Genomic DNA, 18,173 nt, shown 5'->3' with positions numbered 1-18,173 from the left:
TATAAATAAGATAGGAATGCCACTATACAGTTTAACTAAATTAATATTCTGTCCTTAATCTGAATTCCTATAGTACTTTGTTTATATGACTCAAATGATATTTTTACTGCTTAGTTCTTAGCTGTTTGTTCATGTCTAATCTCAATTGTTGGAAAGCAAGGATCATATCTTTATTCCTCTTTGTGTTTGGCATGTTGGTTTTCATATAGCATTCGTTTATAGAATAAATGGACATTTTAATGTGTTTTAATTGTGCTAAGGTCTAAGGAATAACCCAGAAGCCATATCCTTTAACTCAGCCAACCAGTGGTCTTTACTGGCAAAACAAACAGATCATTTGCTGAATTTCCCCTCCCAATTATTGTGTCTTTTTTTTCCCCATAGCTCTTCCGACGTGTTGCAGCAGCTCTACCTGGAATGGAAAGCACACAGGACAGAAGCAGAGAAGACAGTATCCTTTTTGTTTCATAAGAAAATTTTGTTGTCAACATAGGCCTTTAAAGCCCAGCTTGGTTGACTTAGGAATATTATGCCATTGCCTTTTAGAGCTCAGAATTGGTTTGGGAGCAAAAAAGCTCTGAGTTTTTCTATAGTAAATGCAATCTGGTTATCCCTGCTGCTCACTACAGTTAATCAGTGACAGGGTTTGTGTTTGTTTGCTTGCTTGATTTGTTTGTTTTGCCTGCTTGGTTTTTAATGAGCAGGAAACTCTTAGCATCCCACCCTGCTGCTTCTTAATTTTGACTCCTCTTGACTCCAGGCTTTTTCACCACAGTATATATCTTACTTTCTCCCCCTGTGTTTTCTAATATTTGAGCTTTCTACTTGGAATAGGCAGGAGATCACTCAGTCTGGAGCTTTATCACAGCCTCTGCTTTCAGAAATGGGGACAGAACAAAGCACATGTAAATTATTTATTTAAAAGAGTTTTTATATTTTCCTTATTTGTCACATATTTATCTTCTAGTGTTTTTCTATATGCATACATTTTTATTAAAAGCCATGGAATTCATAGCACTTTATATTCAGCTCTTCCCACTTCTAAATTTATGTGTTTTATAAGCCTTTATTAATAGTATGATGTGTTCTATCAAGTTGAAGCCCAGTTGTTTGTTAAATTCTATCCCTATTGTTGGAACTCTCTTGTAGGCTGTTTTCAGATTTTTGTTACAGATAATTCCTTAAAGAACATCATCTTAGTATGATTTGTTATTCATGTAGAATAATTACCTTAGCATAGATTCCGATAAATAGGAATTAACCCTGTTCGGAACCTTGCGGCATATAGGAGATACAAGCACATTTATTTCATATGAGTACCTCATATGGTGGACTAGCTATATAGGAAATAATGGATGAGTAGGCTCTGAAGCCAAATAGGAATGGGAGAATCGTTGGTGTCCAGGAGAATTGGAATTGTACTTCTCCATTTTTGGTTCCTTAACTTTTGTTTCAGTGATTGACATAAAACTGGAAAAGCCTCAGGAGCAGCCAGGCAGCGAAGGAGGCTGTTCCTGCTAATCCCCCATGGCATCTTCAGCTTTCCTCCACAAGCTCACTGCTTTGGCCCCCTTACTCTTTTCATTGACTGCGGTGTGAATATTGGCTTGAACCTTTTCCCTTCAGTAATAACATATTGCAATTCATCATTGCTGCCTGTATCGTGGAGATGATCTATTAGCTTCACAAGCACAAAAAAGTCAGTGTCTTCATTATTTATATTTTACAAAAAGCCAAATGATTCCAGCATATTCCAGTGATAACTTTAAAATTAGATACATTTTCTTAACATTGTTTTTCATTTTTAATGTTATGAGAATGTACTTCAAAATGATGGAACTCTCAACAGTATATGGCTTGGTTACAGAACAGTTATTCATAGGAGCACTTGCCTATGCTGACTTACTGGATCTCTCCCTGCTGTACTCACTTCTCCTTTACCCCATCTCCTACTCCTACCCACCCTCCCTCAAAACTAACAAAAGGAGGCAAAGCCAGACCAAGTCAGACCAAGCCCACTGGAATTACCTTGTATTTTAGTGATATCACTTGCTCTAGACCTTGAGCCAAGATATCCAAAATTATTCTTGAGCACTGATATAAATTACTTATACCTAATTGAGGTCAAAACTCAGCTATCATGGAAGGCAGTGCTGGAATAAGGAAAGGGTTTCCGATGTGTCTTCAGAATGAGTCCTAATGACCATACTAAGTACTTATAAGTAAATGAACATAAAATATATTTCTGACCAAAACAAATGATCCTTTCACATGTTAGACTCTGGGAGAGAAAAGTAAAAGTGCTTCAGAACAAGTTTTAAATAGAACTGAACTGAAGAGCTAATTCTCCCAAGATTTTAAAATTGTCAAAATAGAGTTCTGATTGAAAAAGAAGACTTTTTTAAGCAATAGATTTCTCTTGAGTTTCTTTATTTCTTCCTTTGTTTCTTTTTTTAAAAATGTTATGCAGGCAAGTCACTGTAGAAATCAAATTCCTTTAAGAAGAACCAGAGCAAGAATTTAAATTTGGCATCTTGATCAAAACCGCTGTAACAAGTGGAAACAATGATATCTAAAGCTTACCAACTGTAGAATCTTCAGCAGAATAGCAAATACTTTGCCCAGGACATTTGAGATCAAACTGAAGATGGAAAGTTTTCTTATAAGCCCTTAGAGGCAGATCTGAACAAGCATACATAGAAGAGGGAAAAGAGAATGAAAATAAAACTTAACATTATGCAGATTTATGCCTTATTTTTCAGCATTTCTTTTTATGTTGGTTCTCTCAACCTGGTTTTGCTTTTTATTAGATCTGTATAGTTTGGTTAATTAGTGATTTGGTTTTATATTTAAGCTACAATTAATCTTTTTTCTTTGATATTTATTTCTTTGCCTTTTTTAACTACTTTGAGTTTTTAGATGTTTTATTCAGTCTTTAGAGCTTCATCACAATGGCAATATGTATTTCCCTTAAAACACTGCAAACAAATATACTAGGAGTGCACCATTTTAATCTTTACTAGTTATTGTGAGATTGCTGTGTAAGTTAATAAACACATTTGTAAATACATTGTTTGCAGGAAGTAAATTTCTGAGTTACAGCTCAGGAAAAGCCTGCTGAATTTATGTTGTAAGCATTACTTAACACAGTATAAGGATGAAAAGACAGCAAAAATATCTTCATACTTCCTTATCCCCTCATTGCAACAAAGCCCTTAACTGGGAGAACCTTATTCCCCTCTCTTTCCTCTTCCTCCTCCACTTCCCACTTACTATATCACCTTATAATATTCAGAGAGCACTTGGATTATGGGTCTGAATAGAGAAATGCTTTCAGATAATCATTAGCCCATATACCCCAGTAACTTGTACTCAAAGATGGGATGGAGTTGTAAAGTGCTTTTATAATACAATATTATTGTTAAAGGCAAGGATTGACTCTTTTGTTTTATTTTGACATGGCATGTCCTGAAATAAATATCAATTCAATATGGCAGATGGGTCGGTCATATTCTTTATTTGGAAGAAGTTGTGATTTCTGATATGGGGATGATTGTCTTCCTACACTGTAGCATTTGATGTATCTTTAAGGCAGTAACCAGTTAATGCTGCTTTTAATATTGGTCTTTTTATTTGGCTTGGGGTTCTCCAACAGAAGCAGTGAAGTGTGTTCATAGTGCAGATTTTCTGTTTAATAAAGTTTTGCTGCCAAAAAAATGTATAAATAAACACAAAAGAAAACAATTATTGACTTGGTTTCCCATTCCTGCCAAAGTAATGAATTACCATGTGCTACTTACTTCTTCCCAAGGACTATAAAGGGAACATGGAATCCAGATAATTAACAACAAACTGAGAAACCTTAGGGGAATCAGAAGACTCTTTTCAGCTGTTGAGCATGAGGGAAAGTGGCTGCAACTTGAAAGATAGGGTCACTGGTGGAGGCAATGATAAGATGTCTTAAGGAAAGCAGTTTAAGTTCTGCTTATGCCAACTCACCCTTAACTCCACCTTTGCCTTAAGACAGGAGTGACAAACTACCCTTCCACCAAACCCAACCTGCAACCTGTTTTTAAATTAAATTTTGTTAGACTTCGGTCATACCCACTTACAAAGATTGGGTTGAGTAGTTGTAACTGACTTTATGGCCCCAAAAGCCAAAAATATTTATTATCTTTTACAGCAGAAAGGGCTGATCCCTGCCTTAGGGCAAACCACAACTAGCCCCATTACTATAGAAATGGAGGCCACAACCTAGATTACAGGTGCAGATATCCACAGGGATGAAGTCAGGGCAGAATAGAATCTGTGAGAGGGACTTCCCTGGTGATCTAGTGATTAAGATTCTGGGCTTTCCCTGTCATGGCCCAGGTTAATCCCTGATCAGGAAACTGAGAATCCCACAAGCTGTACGGTATGGCAAAAAAAAAAAAAAATCCTTGAGTAGTGAGGATGAACCTAGGTGGGAAATAACTTACCTACCTTAGACCTTTCACTCACTCTTTATCCTTTGAAAATATCAGTTAGTGCTCTGTAATCTAGGGAGACTGCCTCCTGCAAGAGTTGCTTCTTTCTAGACTGGATTTAAAGGTTTGGTTTGGTGGGATGAAACTTAATGGAAACAGTTACATGTGGTCTTGTGGTTCCTAGAAAGCTGTGTCAAGGTTTGTACCTTCCCTACCTTAATACTTGACATTCTGGTCTTTGGCTCTTGCCCAGTGTACTTTCCCAGAGTTATAGCCCAAACCCTAGGAGAATTTGGACTCATAAGCTAGAGTAGTTGGATATCTGAACACTGCTACAGAAGAAAAAGTGAATACCATTTGAAGCAGAAATACTTGAAAAGACAACCAATAATTTAAATGGCATGACAAATATTAAAGAAATAATGGTAATAAGTGGAGCAAGAGTCAAAAATAACCAAAAATACAACTATTAAATGAAAAATATAATAGCTGAAATAAAAAATAGATGTAAGTAGTAGACTGGATTGCATTGATTGAATTAGCAAATTAAATTGAGGAACTCTTTCATTAGACAGCAAAGAAATAGAAAAATAAAGATTCAGTTCAGTTCAGTCGCTCAGTTGTGTCCGACTCTCCGCGACCCCATGAATCACAGCATGCCAGGCCTCCCTGTCCATCACCAACTCCTGGAGTTCACCCAAACTCATATCCACAGAGTCGGTGATGCCATCCAGCCATCTCATTCTCTGTCGTCCCCTTCTCCTCCCGCCCCCAACCTTTCCCAGCATCAGAGTCTTTTCCAGTGAGTCAACTCGTTGCATGAGGTGGCCAAAGTATTGCAGTTTCAGCTTTAGCATCAGTCCTTCCAATGAACATCCAGGATTGATCTCCTTTAGAATGGACTGGTTGGATCTCCTTGCAGTATAAGGGACTCTCAAGAGTTCTCCAACACCACAGTTCAAAAGCATCGATTTTTCGGCGATCAGCTTTCTTCACAGTCCAACTCTCACATCCATACATGACCACGGGAAAAACCATAGCCTTGACTGGACGGACCTTGGTTGGCAAAGTAATGTCTCTGCTTTTTAATATACTATCAAGGTTGGTCATAACTTTCCTTCCAAGGAGCAAGCGTCTTTTAATTTCATGGCTGCAATCAGCATCCGCAGTGATTTTGGAGCCCAAAAAAATAAAGTCTGACACTGTTTCCACTTTTTCCATCTATTTCCCATGAAGTGATGGGACCAGATGCCATGATCTTTGTTTTCTGAATGTTGAGCTTCAAGCCAACCTTTTCACTCTCCTCTTTCACTTTCATCAAGAGGCTTTTGAGTTCCTCTTCACTTTCTGCCATAAGGGTAGTGTCATCTGCATATCTGAGGTTATTGATATTTCTCCCAGCAATCTTGATTCCAGCTTGTGCTTCTTCCAGCCCAGCGTTCCTCATGATGTACTCTGCATATAAGTTAAATAATCAAGGTGACAATATACAGCCTTAACGTACTCCTTTTCCTATTTGGAACCAGTCTGTTGTTCCATGTCCAGTTCTAACTGTTGCTTCCTGACCTGCATACAGGATTAGGAATAGAATAATATACATAGCAACATTCAGAAATTCCAGGAAGATAAAAACCAAGAAGAATTATAAAGTCCTAAAGACAAAGAATTTTGAAAATAGTATTTGTATAGGCATCTATGTATCTTCTGAAAGCAGTTTCTGAAATGGTATATCTGCCTCTAGTATTCATATTCATACATTTCATTATCCTTTCCCCTAGAATGTAGTCTGCACCTGGTGACTTGCATCTAAGGAATAGAATACAGCAAGGATTGCATCATCACTTTGAAGGTTAGATTATGAAAGATTGTGGCATTTGTCTTGTCCCCACAATCTGACTCCTCATTTGCTTGTATGCAGCAATCTACCACATTGAGCTGCCTGTGGAGAGACCCACCAATGAGTTGAGGGCAGCCTCTAGTCAATGAGGAACTGAGGTTCTTAATTAGGCAGCCTGAAACACACTGAACAAAAAGTAAACTACAGATTGAGAAAATATTTGTAGATTGCAAGCTTGATAAAGGACTAGTATTCAAAATACATGAACTCTCATAAGTTGATAGGGGGAAAAAAACATGAAAAATGTTTGGCATCATTAGTCATTTGAGAAATGCAAATTAAAAATACAATGAAATACATACATATCAGGCTAAAATTAAAAAGATTGGTCATACCAGGTGTAGGTGAAGATGAGCAACTGGAATTCTCATACTCAGCTATCTGAAATTTTGGAAAAACAGGAAATTTCTTTAAAAGTTAAACATTTATATAAATGGCCATTCCACACCTAAGTACTTACCCACAAGAAATGAATGCTTGTTTCTATGCAAAGACTTGGACACAAATGTTCATAGCAGTTTTGCTTGTTTTAGGCAAGAACTAGAAATAACCCAAATGTCCATCAAAAAGTGGCTATGTAAACAAATCATGGCACATACTATGGAATCATATACAATAACGCAGAAGGAACTGCTGATACCCGCAACGTAGATGACTCTCTGAAAATTATCATTAGAAAAAGTTATTCAAAAAAGTATGTATGTTTTCACTTATACAAAATTCTAGTAAATGCAAACTATTCTAAACAATAATCCATTTCTCCCTTTCCTCAGTCCCTAGTAACCTTTATTCTGCTATCTGTTCATTTGCCTATTCTGGGTACCATATATAAGTGGAATCACATTTGTCCTTTGTGTCTGGCTTCCTTCACTTAGCATGATGTTTTCAGAGTTCATGTTGTAACGTGTATCAGATTTCCTTTTGTGCCTGACTAATATCCCATTGTATGCACAATATTTTGTTTGCTCATTCATCCACTACTGATGGACACTTGTGTTGTTTCTGTCTTTTGGCTATTTTAAATAATGCTGCTGTGAACGTTAGTGTACCAGTCTCTGAGTCTCTATTTTCACTTCTTTTTAGTATATAACCTAGGAATGGAATTGCTGGATCGTGTGATAATTCTATATTTAACTTTTTGAAGAAATGCTAAACTACTTTTCGCAACATCAACACAGTTTTATATTCTCAAGCAGTACATGAGGGTTCCAATTTCTCCACATCCTCAACACTTCATGTTCTGATTTTTTAAATGATAGCCATCCTAATAGGCATGTATTGGTATCTGTCTCTTTGTGGTTTTGATTTACTTTTCTTTAATGACTAATGATGGTGAACATCTTGCTTACTTGTCATTTGTATACATTCTAAGTTCCTTGCAGGCTGTTTTACTGAGAGATTTTGGAGGTATGTCTATTGAAGTCCTTTAACCATTTTCAAATTGGGTGGTTTATTAATATTTTTTGTTGCTGTTAGGAATTCTTCATATAGTCTAGATATTAATTTGATATATGGATTTACAAATAGTTCCTCCCATTCTATGGGTTTTCTTTTCATTCTCAAATAGTGTCCTCTGGTGTATAAGTTTTAAATTTTAATCAAGTCCAATTATCTTTTTTCTTTTTTGCTTATGGTTTTGGTGTCATATCAGAAAAATCCTTGCTAAATCCAATATCATGAAGATTATTTCCTATGTTCTAACAGTTCTTTCATTAACAGACAGCTAGTGACTATATCGGAGAAGGCAATGGCAAGCCACTCCAGTACTCTTGCCTAGAAAATCCCCTGGATGGAGGAGCCTGGTAGGTTGCAGTCCATGGGGTCGCTAAGGGTAGGACACGACTTAGTGACTTCACTTTCCCTTTTCACTTTCACACATTGGAGAAGGAAATGGCAACCCACTCCAGTGTTCTTGCCTGGAGAATCCCAGGGACAGGGGACCCTGGTGGGCTTCTGTCTATGGGGTCACACAGAGTTGGACACGACTGAAGTGACGCAGCAGCAGCAACAGTTTTATAGTTTAGCTCTTAAAGCTTAGATCTTTGATCAGAGTTACTTTTGTAAATGGCATAACATAAGGGTCCAACTTCATTCTTTTTTGCATATAAATACTGTTTTCATAGCAACGTTTGTTGAAGACTGTCCTTTCCTCATTGAATGGTCTTCACACTCTTGTTGAAAAGTGACCATATATGTGAGAGTTTATTTCTGTATTATCTGTTATGTGTCTGTCCTTATGCATTACCACACTGTTTTCATTACTGTAGCTTTGTGGTATACTTGGAAGTCTGGAAGTGTGAGTCTTGCTTCTTCGTTCTCATCACTTTGGGTAATTTGTAATCTTAAGTCTTCCAGTCCATGAACATATGTCTTTTCTATATTAGTCTATTCAGGCTGCTATAACAAAATACCACAGACTGGGCAATTTATAAGCAACAGAAAATTTACTGCTTACAGTTCTGGAGATTGAGAAGTACAAAATTAAAGCACCAGTGTGATCTCTGGCGAGGTGCTAGTTCATTGCCATCACCTTTTTGCAATGATCTCACAGGATGAAAGGCATGAGGGATCTCTCTGGAATCCCTTTTATAAGTAGTCCTGTTCATGAAGGTTCCACCCTCATGACTTAAGCATGTGCCAAAGCCCTGCTTACTAATACCATCATCTTTTGGAGGATTTAATGTATAAAATTTTGGAGGGACACAAACTTTCAGACCATAGCATTCTGCCCCTGACGATCCAAAATTCATATGCTTCTCACGTGAAAAATACATTCATTCCATCCCAGTAGCCCCAAAATCTACCTGTTCAAGTATTGACTCTAAAGCCTAAATCTGTGAAATTGTTAGTCATTCAGTCATGTCCTACTCTTTGCAACCCCATGGACTGTAGCCTGCCAGGCCCCTCTGTCCATGGAATTCTCCAGGCAAGAATACTGGAGTGGGTACCCACTCCCTTCTCCAGGGGATCTTCGTGGTCCAGGGATTGAACCCGGGCTCCTTCTTTGCGGGCAGGTTCTTTACTGTCTGAGCCACCAGCCTCATCCAAATTAGAAATGGGTGTTGACCTAAAACAGACAGACTGTGAGTTACTTCTCTGGAGGGGGGGAGGTGTGGTGGTGGAAAAAAAGGCTTTATTCAGAATCAGCAGAGAATTGTAGTTTGGGATCTGCAACTTGTGCAAGTCCCTGCATGGCAAGGGAAAGAGAATGCTTTTTTAGTGGGGAAAAAAGTTAGTAGGACTATGAGAAAGTTCATGGCTTTTCATTGGCTGATTCCTTGCCAGGGTAAAGACTATCATTGCAGGGTCTGAGAGCTCCCTCTTCTGGTCTTCTGACTCTGACGCTTCTGTTTATTAATTTTTTTCCAAGGGTGAGATTCAGTGTTGATTCAACTTATGAACTCATTAAGTCAAACAAGTTATGTGCTTCCAAAATACAATGGTGGGACAGGCATAGGATAGACATTCCTACTTCAAAAAGGAGAAAGGAATTCCCTTGCGGTCCAGTGGTTAGGACTTAACGCTTTCACTGCTGAGGGCCCCAGGTCAATTCCTGGTCAGGAAACTAAGATCCCACAAGCCACGTGGCATGGCTAAACAAAAGAAGAAAGGGGTAACAAGTCCTAAGCAAGTCTAAAACCTTAAGGTACACTGGGGCAGGGACATGCACTTTGGACTAACTGGAGTGGCCACACCCCAGCTCTTGTGGGTTGGAATCCTGTGTTTGTGGCTCTGGAAGTGGAATCTCACACTCTTAAACTGGCTCTACCAGTTTGGGGGTTTGAGAGCAGCCGCACCCCCACAACTCTGCTGGGCTTTGCCATCGGAGGAGCTCTCTGCTGTACCCTAAAGTGGTTCTCTGACGGAGTTGCACACCAGAGGCCCAGAAGGGTCCATTCTTTGGAATCTGGGTGGACATAGCTACACCTAGTACTGTGGACACTGCCAAGATTTACCAACTGTGCCCTCTGAAAGAACTGCCACCATGGCCTGCACTACACCGAGGGCAGCTGAGGGGCTCGATGCCAGAAGTTTGGGGATCAGAGCCTGCGATGTGAAAGGGTACCATGCAGCAGAAGCCCCTCCTTTGAAATTTATCTGCCCTTATATGCCCTTTCAGTTTGAGACTGTGATGGCAATGCCTTCGGGGTCATTCTTCTATTGCCTTAGACAATAGGTCCTGTTTTTAGATGATCAACCAGTCTCCCCATTGTCTAGAATAGCTCCTAGCTTCTGTTGAAATGGTAGTGCCGTATAAATCTTACCAAATCCTGCCACACCCTTTGCAGTCTCTCTTAAATGAACTCTCTTATTCAATATGAATAGGCTGAGAATTTTTCAAATTTCAAGTTCCTGTTTTCCCTTTGATTAAGAATTTCACCTTTTTATTATTTTCATTTCATTTCAGTGCACCACATGGCATCAGGTATCTTAGTTCCACTCACAGGGATCAAATCTGCACTCCCTGAAGTGGAAACACAGAATCTTAACCACTGGACTGCCAGGGCAGTCCTAAGAAGCCCACCTTTTAAATCATTTCTCTCTTCTCACATGTTAGAAACAGCAAACCCAAAATGGAGTCACTTGCGCTAAGCCACATGTCAACAGGGCTTAATACCTAATCTAATTGCACTTTCAGCTTCTTGAATGTGACCTTTAACCACTTGACCTGGAATTACCTGGTCAGCACTACAGAGATAACCCACCCAATAGATCCTACTTGTCCCCTCTAGGAAAGTCAATCCATTCTTCACTAGAAACTTTTTTTTCCCCACCCCCTGTTGCCTATAAAAGCCTTCTGTTTTGTACAGGTCCTCAGAGTTCCTTTCTATCCACTAGATGGGTTATTATTAATGGATCACTGAATAAAGCCAATTAGCTTCAAATTTACTCAGCTGAATTTTGTTTTTTAAACAGATTTGCTGGCCGCAGTTGAACTGAAGGATACTTCTGATGGCTTTGGGGAAGACGAGAAACCCAGGCAAACCCATGAACCCGTTTGAGTTCTCTGTCTTTCTCACCATTTCCAAAGATGGTGGGCAAGTTCCTCGCATTTCTGAGCTCTGCTCTCTTTGCATGGAGTTCCCAATCTAATTGGCTTTCCACCATTCCCTATTTTGAGTGGAAAATCCCATCATTTGGTTCTATCCCCAGATTCTACATCAGGGACTATTGGTAGGTTACTGACCACAGTTCAACTGGGTCTGACTTAAAAACCAGACTGGGTCCATTGTGTTTTGTGTAGGTAAAGGCTATTGCTAATGGAAATCTTGGGAGCAGCCATAAAATTGTTGGGCATGGGTTGAGCATTTAAAAGCTGATAGAGCACTTGCCACCAACACACACAGAGACTCCTTTGTTAGGATAAGCTGGGCACGGAACAGGTTACTTCGATAACAGGTCACCTGCCAACCTTAAGAAAATTTCCATGCAAAAATACACTGTAAAACATCACATAATTGCAACTCAGCTGCACATCCTTTTTTTTTAAATTAATTTTTATTGACATATAACTGATTTACAATGTTGTATTTCTGCTATACAGCACAGTGTATCAGTTATACATATATTCACTCTTTGCATTTTTATTTTTTAATGTTTTTGTTTTTTTTAATATTTATTTTTAAAGTGTATTTTGGCTGCGCTGGGTCTTAGTTGCAACACACAGGACCTTCGATCTTCATTGCAGTATGCGTGATCTTTTATTTGCAGTAAGCAAGCTCTTATTTGCAGCAGGTTGGATCTAGTTCCCTGACCAGGGATCAAACCCCCACCCTTGCGTTGGGAACATGGAGTGTTAGCCACTGGGCCACCAGGTAGGTCCCTATCCACTCTTTTTTTAGATTCTATTCCCACAGAGGTAGGGCTTCCCATAGAAGTAATTACAGAGTACTTCAGTAGCATTCCCTGTGCTATACAGTAGGTTTTTACTAGTCATCTGTTTTATATATAGTAGTGTATATATGTCAATCCCAATCTCCCAGTTTGTCCTTGCACATGCCTTTTATTATTTTAAATTTATATTTGACTGCGCTGGATCTTTACTGCTGCATGCAGACTTTCTCTATTTGCTGTGAGCAGGGGCTACTCTCTAGTTGCAGTGCATGGGCTTCTCATTTCTCTTGTTGCAGAGTGCAGGCTCTAGAGTGCAAGGGCTTCAGTAGTTGTGGCACTTGGACTTAGTAGTTGTGGCACTTGGGCTCAGTAGTTGCAGCTCTCAGGTTCTAGAGTGAAGGCTCAGTAATTGCAGCTCAGCTCTTGGGTTCTAGTTCTAACCCTACTAGAGAGGGCTCTAGCAGTTGCAGCACTCTGACCTCTAGAGTGAGGGGTCAGCCCCAGGCATGTGGAATCTTCCCAGACCAGGAATCAAACCCATATTTGCCACTTTATAATAAGAACTGCCTTTTCTCCTGTTTCCAGTAACACATTCTTTATTTCCATCTGAGACTTCATTGCAATGGTTTTTTCCCATCTGTATTTCTACCAATATTCTGGTTGCTACCACTTAAGTATTCTTGAAAAAGAGAGGCTTTCTTTAAGCTCTCCTCCTTCTGAACCCTCCAAGTCCATTCTTGACAGTATAGGCTTTTTTCCTAGCACATGCTTCCAAATTCTTCCAACCTCTGCTTATACCCACTTCCAAAGCTCTTTTCTGTATTTCTAGATATTTGTTATAGCAGCAATTCCACACCTTGGTATTAATTTTTCTCTCTTAGTTCATTTGCTGCTACTGCTGCTAAGTCATTTCAGTCGTGTCCGACTCTGTGTGACCCCATAGACGGAAGCCCACCAGGCTCCCCCGTCCCTGGGATTCTCCAGGCAAGAACACTGGAGTGGGTTGCCATTTCCTTCTCCAATGTGTGAAAGTGAAAAGTGAAAGTGAAGTCGCTCAGTCGTGTCCGACCCATAGCGACCCCACGGACTGCAGCCTACCAGGCTCCTCCATCCATGGGATTTTCTAGGCAAGAGTACTGGAGTGGCTTGCCATTGCCTTCTCCGCTTAGTTCATTTAGGCCACTATAAAAAGATACTGTAGATTGGGTAGCTTATAAACAGCAGGAATTTATTGCTCACAGTCTGGAGACTAAAAGTCTAACGAGATCAGGGTCCCAGCATAGTTGGTTGAATGAGGGCCCTCTTTTGTGTCACTGACTTCTTGTAGTATCCTCACAGGGCAGAAGGGGCCAGAGATCTCTCTGGAGCATCTTTTATAAAGGCACTAATGAGAGTTGGACTGTGAAGAAAGCTGATCGCTGAAGAATTGATGCTTTTGAACTGTGGTGTTGGAGAAGACTCTTGAAAGTCCCTTGTACTGCAAGGAGATCCAACCAGTCCATTCTAAAGGCGATCAATCCTGGGTGTTCATTGGAAGGACTGATGCTAAAGCTGAAACTGCAATACTTTGGCCACCTCATGCAACGAGTTGACTCACTGGAAAAGACTCTGATGCTGGGAAAGGTTGGGGGCGGGAGGAGAAGGGGACGACAGAGGATGAGATGGCTGGATGGCATCACCAACTCTGTGGACATGAGTTTGGGTGAACTCCAGGAGTTGGTGATGGACAGGAAGGCCTGGCGTGCTGTGATTCATGGGGTCATGGAGAGTCGGACACGACTGAGCGACTGAACTGAACTGAACTGAATGCCGTTCATATAAGGGTTCTGCCCTCATGATTAAAGCACTTCCCAAAGCCCCATCTACTAATACCATAACCTTTAGGGTATTAGGAATTTTTTTAATTAAAAAAATTTATAGTTTTTTTTAAAAATTGACATATAGTTGATTTACAATGTATTAGTTTCTGGTGGGATTTTAATATATGAATTTTGGGGTACAGAAACATTCAGACCATAGAACTTTGCATTTGTTTATATCTTAATTCTTTTCAGCAGTGTTTCACTTTTCAGCATACAAGTCTTTCACCTCCTGGGTTAGGTTTACTCCTAAATATTTTATTCTTTTAATTAATTAAAAATGTTTTTTGTTTTATTGCGTCTATGGTGCTGTGCACAGGCTTTCTCCAGTTGCAGCAAGTGAGAGCTACTCTTCACTGTGGTACATAGGCATCTCACTGTAGTGACTTCTTTTATTGCAGAGCATGGGCCTTAGGGTGTGTGGGCATCAGCAGTTGCGGCACATAGGCTCTAGAGTGCAGGCTTATGCAGTAGGCTTAGTTGCCCTATGGCATGTGCAGTCTTCTTGAACCAGGGATCAAACCCATGACCCCTGCATTGGCAGGTGGATTTTTAACCACTGGACCACCAGGGAAGTCCAATGTTGTGTTTTTTTTGATACTAATATAAGTGGAATTTTTTCCCTTCTCTTTTTAGATTGTTTAGTACTAGTGAATAAAATGCAACTGATTTTTGTGTTGACTTTGTATCCTGAAACTTTGCTAAATTGGTTTATTAACAATATTTTGTGGAATATATAGCATTTTTTACATTTAAGAACATGTCATCTGTGAACAAGATGATTTTAATTTCTTTCCAATTTGGATGCCTTTTATTTCTTTTTCTTGCCTAATAACTCTGGCTGAAACTTCCAGTAGAAGTGACAAAAGTAGGCATGCTCTCGTTTCTGATCTTAAGGGAAAGGCTTTCAGTCTTTCACCACAAAATATAATATTTGCTGGGGGTAGTATATGTATTTATCATGTTGAGGAAGTCCTATTCCTAGTTTCTTGGGTGTTTTTATCATGAAAAGGTTTTGAATTTTATGCTTTTTCAGCATCAGTTGAGATGATCATGGGTTTTTTTTTTCCCTTTATTTTATTATAATGCTGTTGCTGCTTAGTTGCTCAATCATGTCTCTTTGTGACCCCATCAACTGTAGCCCTGCTGGCTCCTCTGTCCATGGGATTTTTCAGGCAAGAATACTGGAGTGGGTTGCTATTTCCTTCTCCACAGGATCTTCCCAACCCAGGGATCGAACCTGCATCCCCTGTGTTTCCTGCATTGCAGGCAGATTCTTTACCCACTGAGCCACTGGGGAAGCCCTTATTTTATTAATGTAATGTATTAAATACCCCACTTCAATACTCTTGCCTGGAAAATCCCATGGACGGAGGAGCCTGGTAGGCTGCAGCCCATGGGGTCGCTAAGAGTAGGATGCGACTGAGCGACTTCACTTTCACTTTTCACTTTCATGCATTGGAGAAGGAAATGGCAACCCACTCCAGTGTTCTTGCCTGGAGAATCCCAGGGACGGGGGAGCCTGGTGGGTTGCCATCTATGGGGTTGCACAGAGTCGGACATGACTGAAGCGACTTAGCAGCAGCAGCAGTGTATTAAATGGATGAACTTTCGTATGTTGAAAGTTCCTGGCACTACAGGAATAAATCGCACTTGATCGTTGTGTACATTCCTTTTAATACACTGCTGAATTCAGTTTGCAAATAATTTTCTGAGGATTTTTACATGAATATTCATAAGGAATATTGGTCTGAAGGTTTCTTGTACTGTCTTTGTCAGGCTTTGATATCATGTAATACTGCCCTCATGGAACGTTAGGAAGTATTTCCTCTTCATTTTATGGGGAAGAGTTTAAGAAGTGCTAGTGTTAATTCTTCTTTAAGTATTTGGTAGCATTCATCGCCGAAGTCATCTAGTCCTGGACCGCTCTTTATTGGGAGGTTTTTGATTATTGATTCAATCTCCTTACTATCGATCTATTCCAATTTCTTATTTCTTTATGACTCTATTTGGGTAGGTTGTGTGGAATTTTTCCATTTCCTCTTTGTCATCCAATTAGTTGGCATACATATTGTTCATATTATTCTCTCTTTTTTTTTTAAATACCAGCCAAAGTGATTCCAGGAAGACTGGCTAAAACTTAGCAGCACTCCACAGCCAAACACAAAGCCAAGGAAACAGGCTCTGATGGCCATCTGGTAGCGCGGCGGCCGGTAGAGCAGCAGCAGCAGCGCGTTGAGCCCGGCCACGTAGGGCCCAGCCCGGTGTGGCCCTGCAGGCCGGCTCGCGTGAGCAGCGGCAGCGCGAGCACCGAGGCGCCCAGCAGGAAGGTGGCGAGGCTGAGGCGCGCCTCGGAGCCCGGCGGAGCCCGCACCGCGCAGCCTGCCATGGCGCAGGGAGGCCCATATTATTCTCTTATAGTGATGAGGAGACTGGGGAAAGCTTTGGGATAGGAAGTGAAAATTTAGGGTGAGCCTTGAAGGATGAGTGGGAGTTTGCAAACAGAGAAAGGAAAAACAACAGATAGAAGAAACGGCATGCAAAGGCCTAAAAACATTTTAGATTTGAGAGTACTGAGAAATTCAGGCAATGGTCTGATGTCACAGCAAGTTGCATGATGAGAAGGGGTAGTAGTGGGCCAGGTTATCGAGAACCTCCCACAGACAGGGCGAGAAAGATGCAAATGGATGTTCCAGGTGCAGTGGATTCTTTACCATCTGGGCCACTAAGGGTTTCCTTACTTCAAAATCTCTCCATTAATGATTGCAGCATGAATTAATCTTCCAGTTGTTCACCAGACAATTATTAAATTATTCACACACATATTAAGACAGACATTCATTCTCACAGACAACACAGTTTGATCTGAAGGTGACTGGCCTAAGGATCATATCTGGTCCACATATTATCTGAATTAGTCTAGAATTTGAGTTTTTTTCCAGTGTTTCTATGACACTTTTGTACCTACTATTTTTAGGTGAATACATGAATACATTTGTTTGAGAGTATTTAGGAGTAGAATTGATGGGTTAATAGTGATGTCTCCACTATTATTTTCTGATTTTAGTAATTGTAGTCTTCTCTCTTTTTCCCCCTTAGCTAAAGTTTATAAATTTTGTTGATCTTTTCAAAGAACTAACTTTTGGTTTCACTGAATTTCTGTATTTTATCTCTGCTTTAATTTTTATTATTTTCTTCCTTCTCCCAGTTTTGGGTTTAGTTTGCTCTTTTTCTGATTCCTTAAGGTGTCTAGTTAGGTTACTGAGGTCTTTCTTCTTTTTTAATGTATGCATTTATAGGTGTAAATCTCTCTCATAGAACTGCTATCATCCTCCTGATGTATTGACCCTTTATGAAATGCCCCTCTTTATTTCTGATAATTTTAGTCTTATGGTCTGTTTTGTCTAATATTACATTAGCTACTCCAGCTTTCTGATACCTACTCTTTGCATGGTATATCTTCTTTTTTTTCAGCCTTGCTGCACAGCTCAGGGATCTCAGTTCCCTGACCAGAGTCTGAACTCAGGCCCCAGCAGTGAAAGCAGAGTCCTCACCACTGGACCGCCAGGGAATTCCCTGGAGTATCTTTTTCTGTCCTTTTACCTTCAACCTATTTGTGTATTTTAAAGTGTATCTTTTGTACAAAGTTACATAGTTGTGTCTTGCTTGTTTATTCTGATAATCTCTGCCTCTTAATTTATGCTTTTTTTCCACTTAAAATTAATTATTAATATGTTTGAATATGAGTCTGCTGTGTTGGTATTTGTTTTCTCTGCTGCATCTACTCTTTAAACTCCTCTATTGGTTGTTTTAGCTTAACCTCTTCATATTATATTTTCATTGGTTGCTCTAGGGATTCTAGTGTACATCTTTGATTTATCAGCGTAAAGTTGATATTACACTACTTCAATAAGGAATAGGAAACTTGTCATAATGTAACTGTTTTCACACTCCCACCCCCATTCCCCTTTTCCTCTCTGATTTTTTTGATTCACTCATGATTTTGTGTATACTTTTGTATAATTAATTCTGATTGACTAGTATTCCATTCTGTGAATGGAATATACCAGTGAATCCACCTAGTCTAGAATTTGAGTTTTTTTCCAGTGTTTCTAT

General features: G+C 39.7%; 2 protein-coding genes across 3 annotated transcripts in view; one reads left to right on the top strand and one right to left on the bottom strand.

Annotated features, from left to right (window-relative positions):
• Positions 1-3,498, top strand: part of RAB6A (RAB6A, member RAS oncogene family) — an 87,161-nt gene extending 83,663 nt beyond the window's left edge. For both annotated transcript variants that reach the window (XM_055423648.2, XM_055423647.2), the window contains exons 7-8: positions 385-451; positions 1,457-3,498. In XM_055423648.2, coding sequence (XP_055279623.1) covers positions 385-451; positions 1,457-1,521 — 132 coding nt within the window. In that variant the 3' untranslated portion in view covers positions 1,522-3,498. The remainder of the gene's footprint in view (positions 1-384; positions 452-1,456) is intronic.
• Positions 3,499-16,059: 12,561 nt separating this feature from the next.
• LOC129554023 (protein-S-isoprenylcysteine O-methyltransferase) lies at positions 16,060-16,467 on the bottom strand. Its single transcript, XM_055422676.2, is given in 2 exon segments — positions 16,060-16,311; positions 16,314-16,467. Coding segments are annotated over 2 exon segments (312 nt in total). The 5' UTR covers positions 16,447-16,467; the 3' UTR covers positions 16,060-16,132.
• Positions 16,468-18,173: the final 1,706 nt, after the last annotated feature.

This window comes from Moschus berezovskii, chromosome 14 (assembly GCF_049115385.1).
Source record: "Moschus berezovskii isolate FMDL1 chromosome 14, NW_MosBer_1.0, whole genome shotgun sequence".
Classification (NCBI taxonomy): Eukaryota; Metazoa; Chordata; class Mammalia; order Artiodactyla; family Moschidae; genus Moschus; species Moschus berezovskii.
This window is presented reverse-complemented; position numbering and strand designations above follow the sequence as displayed.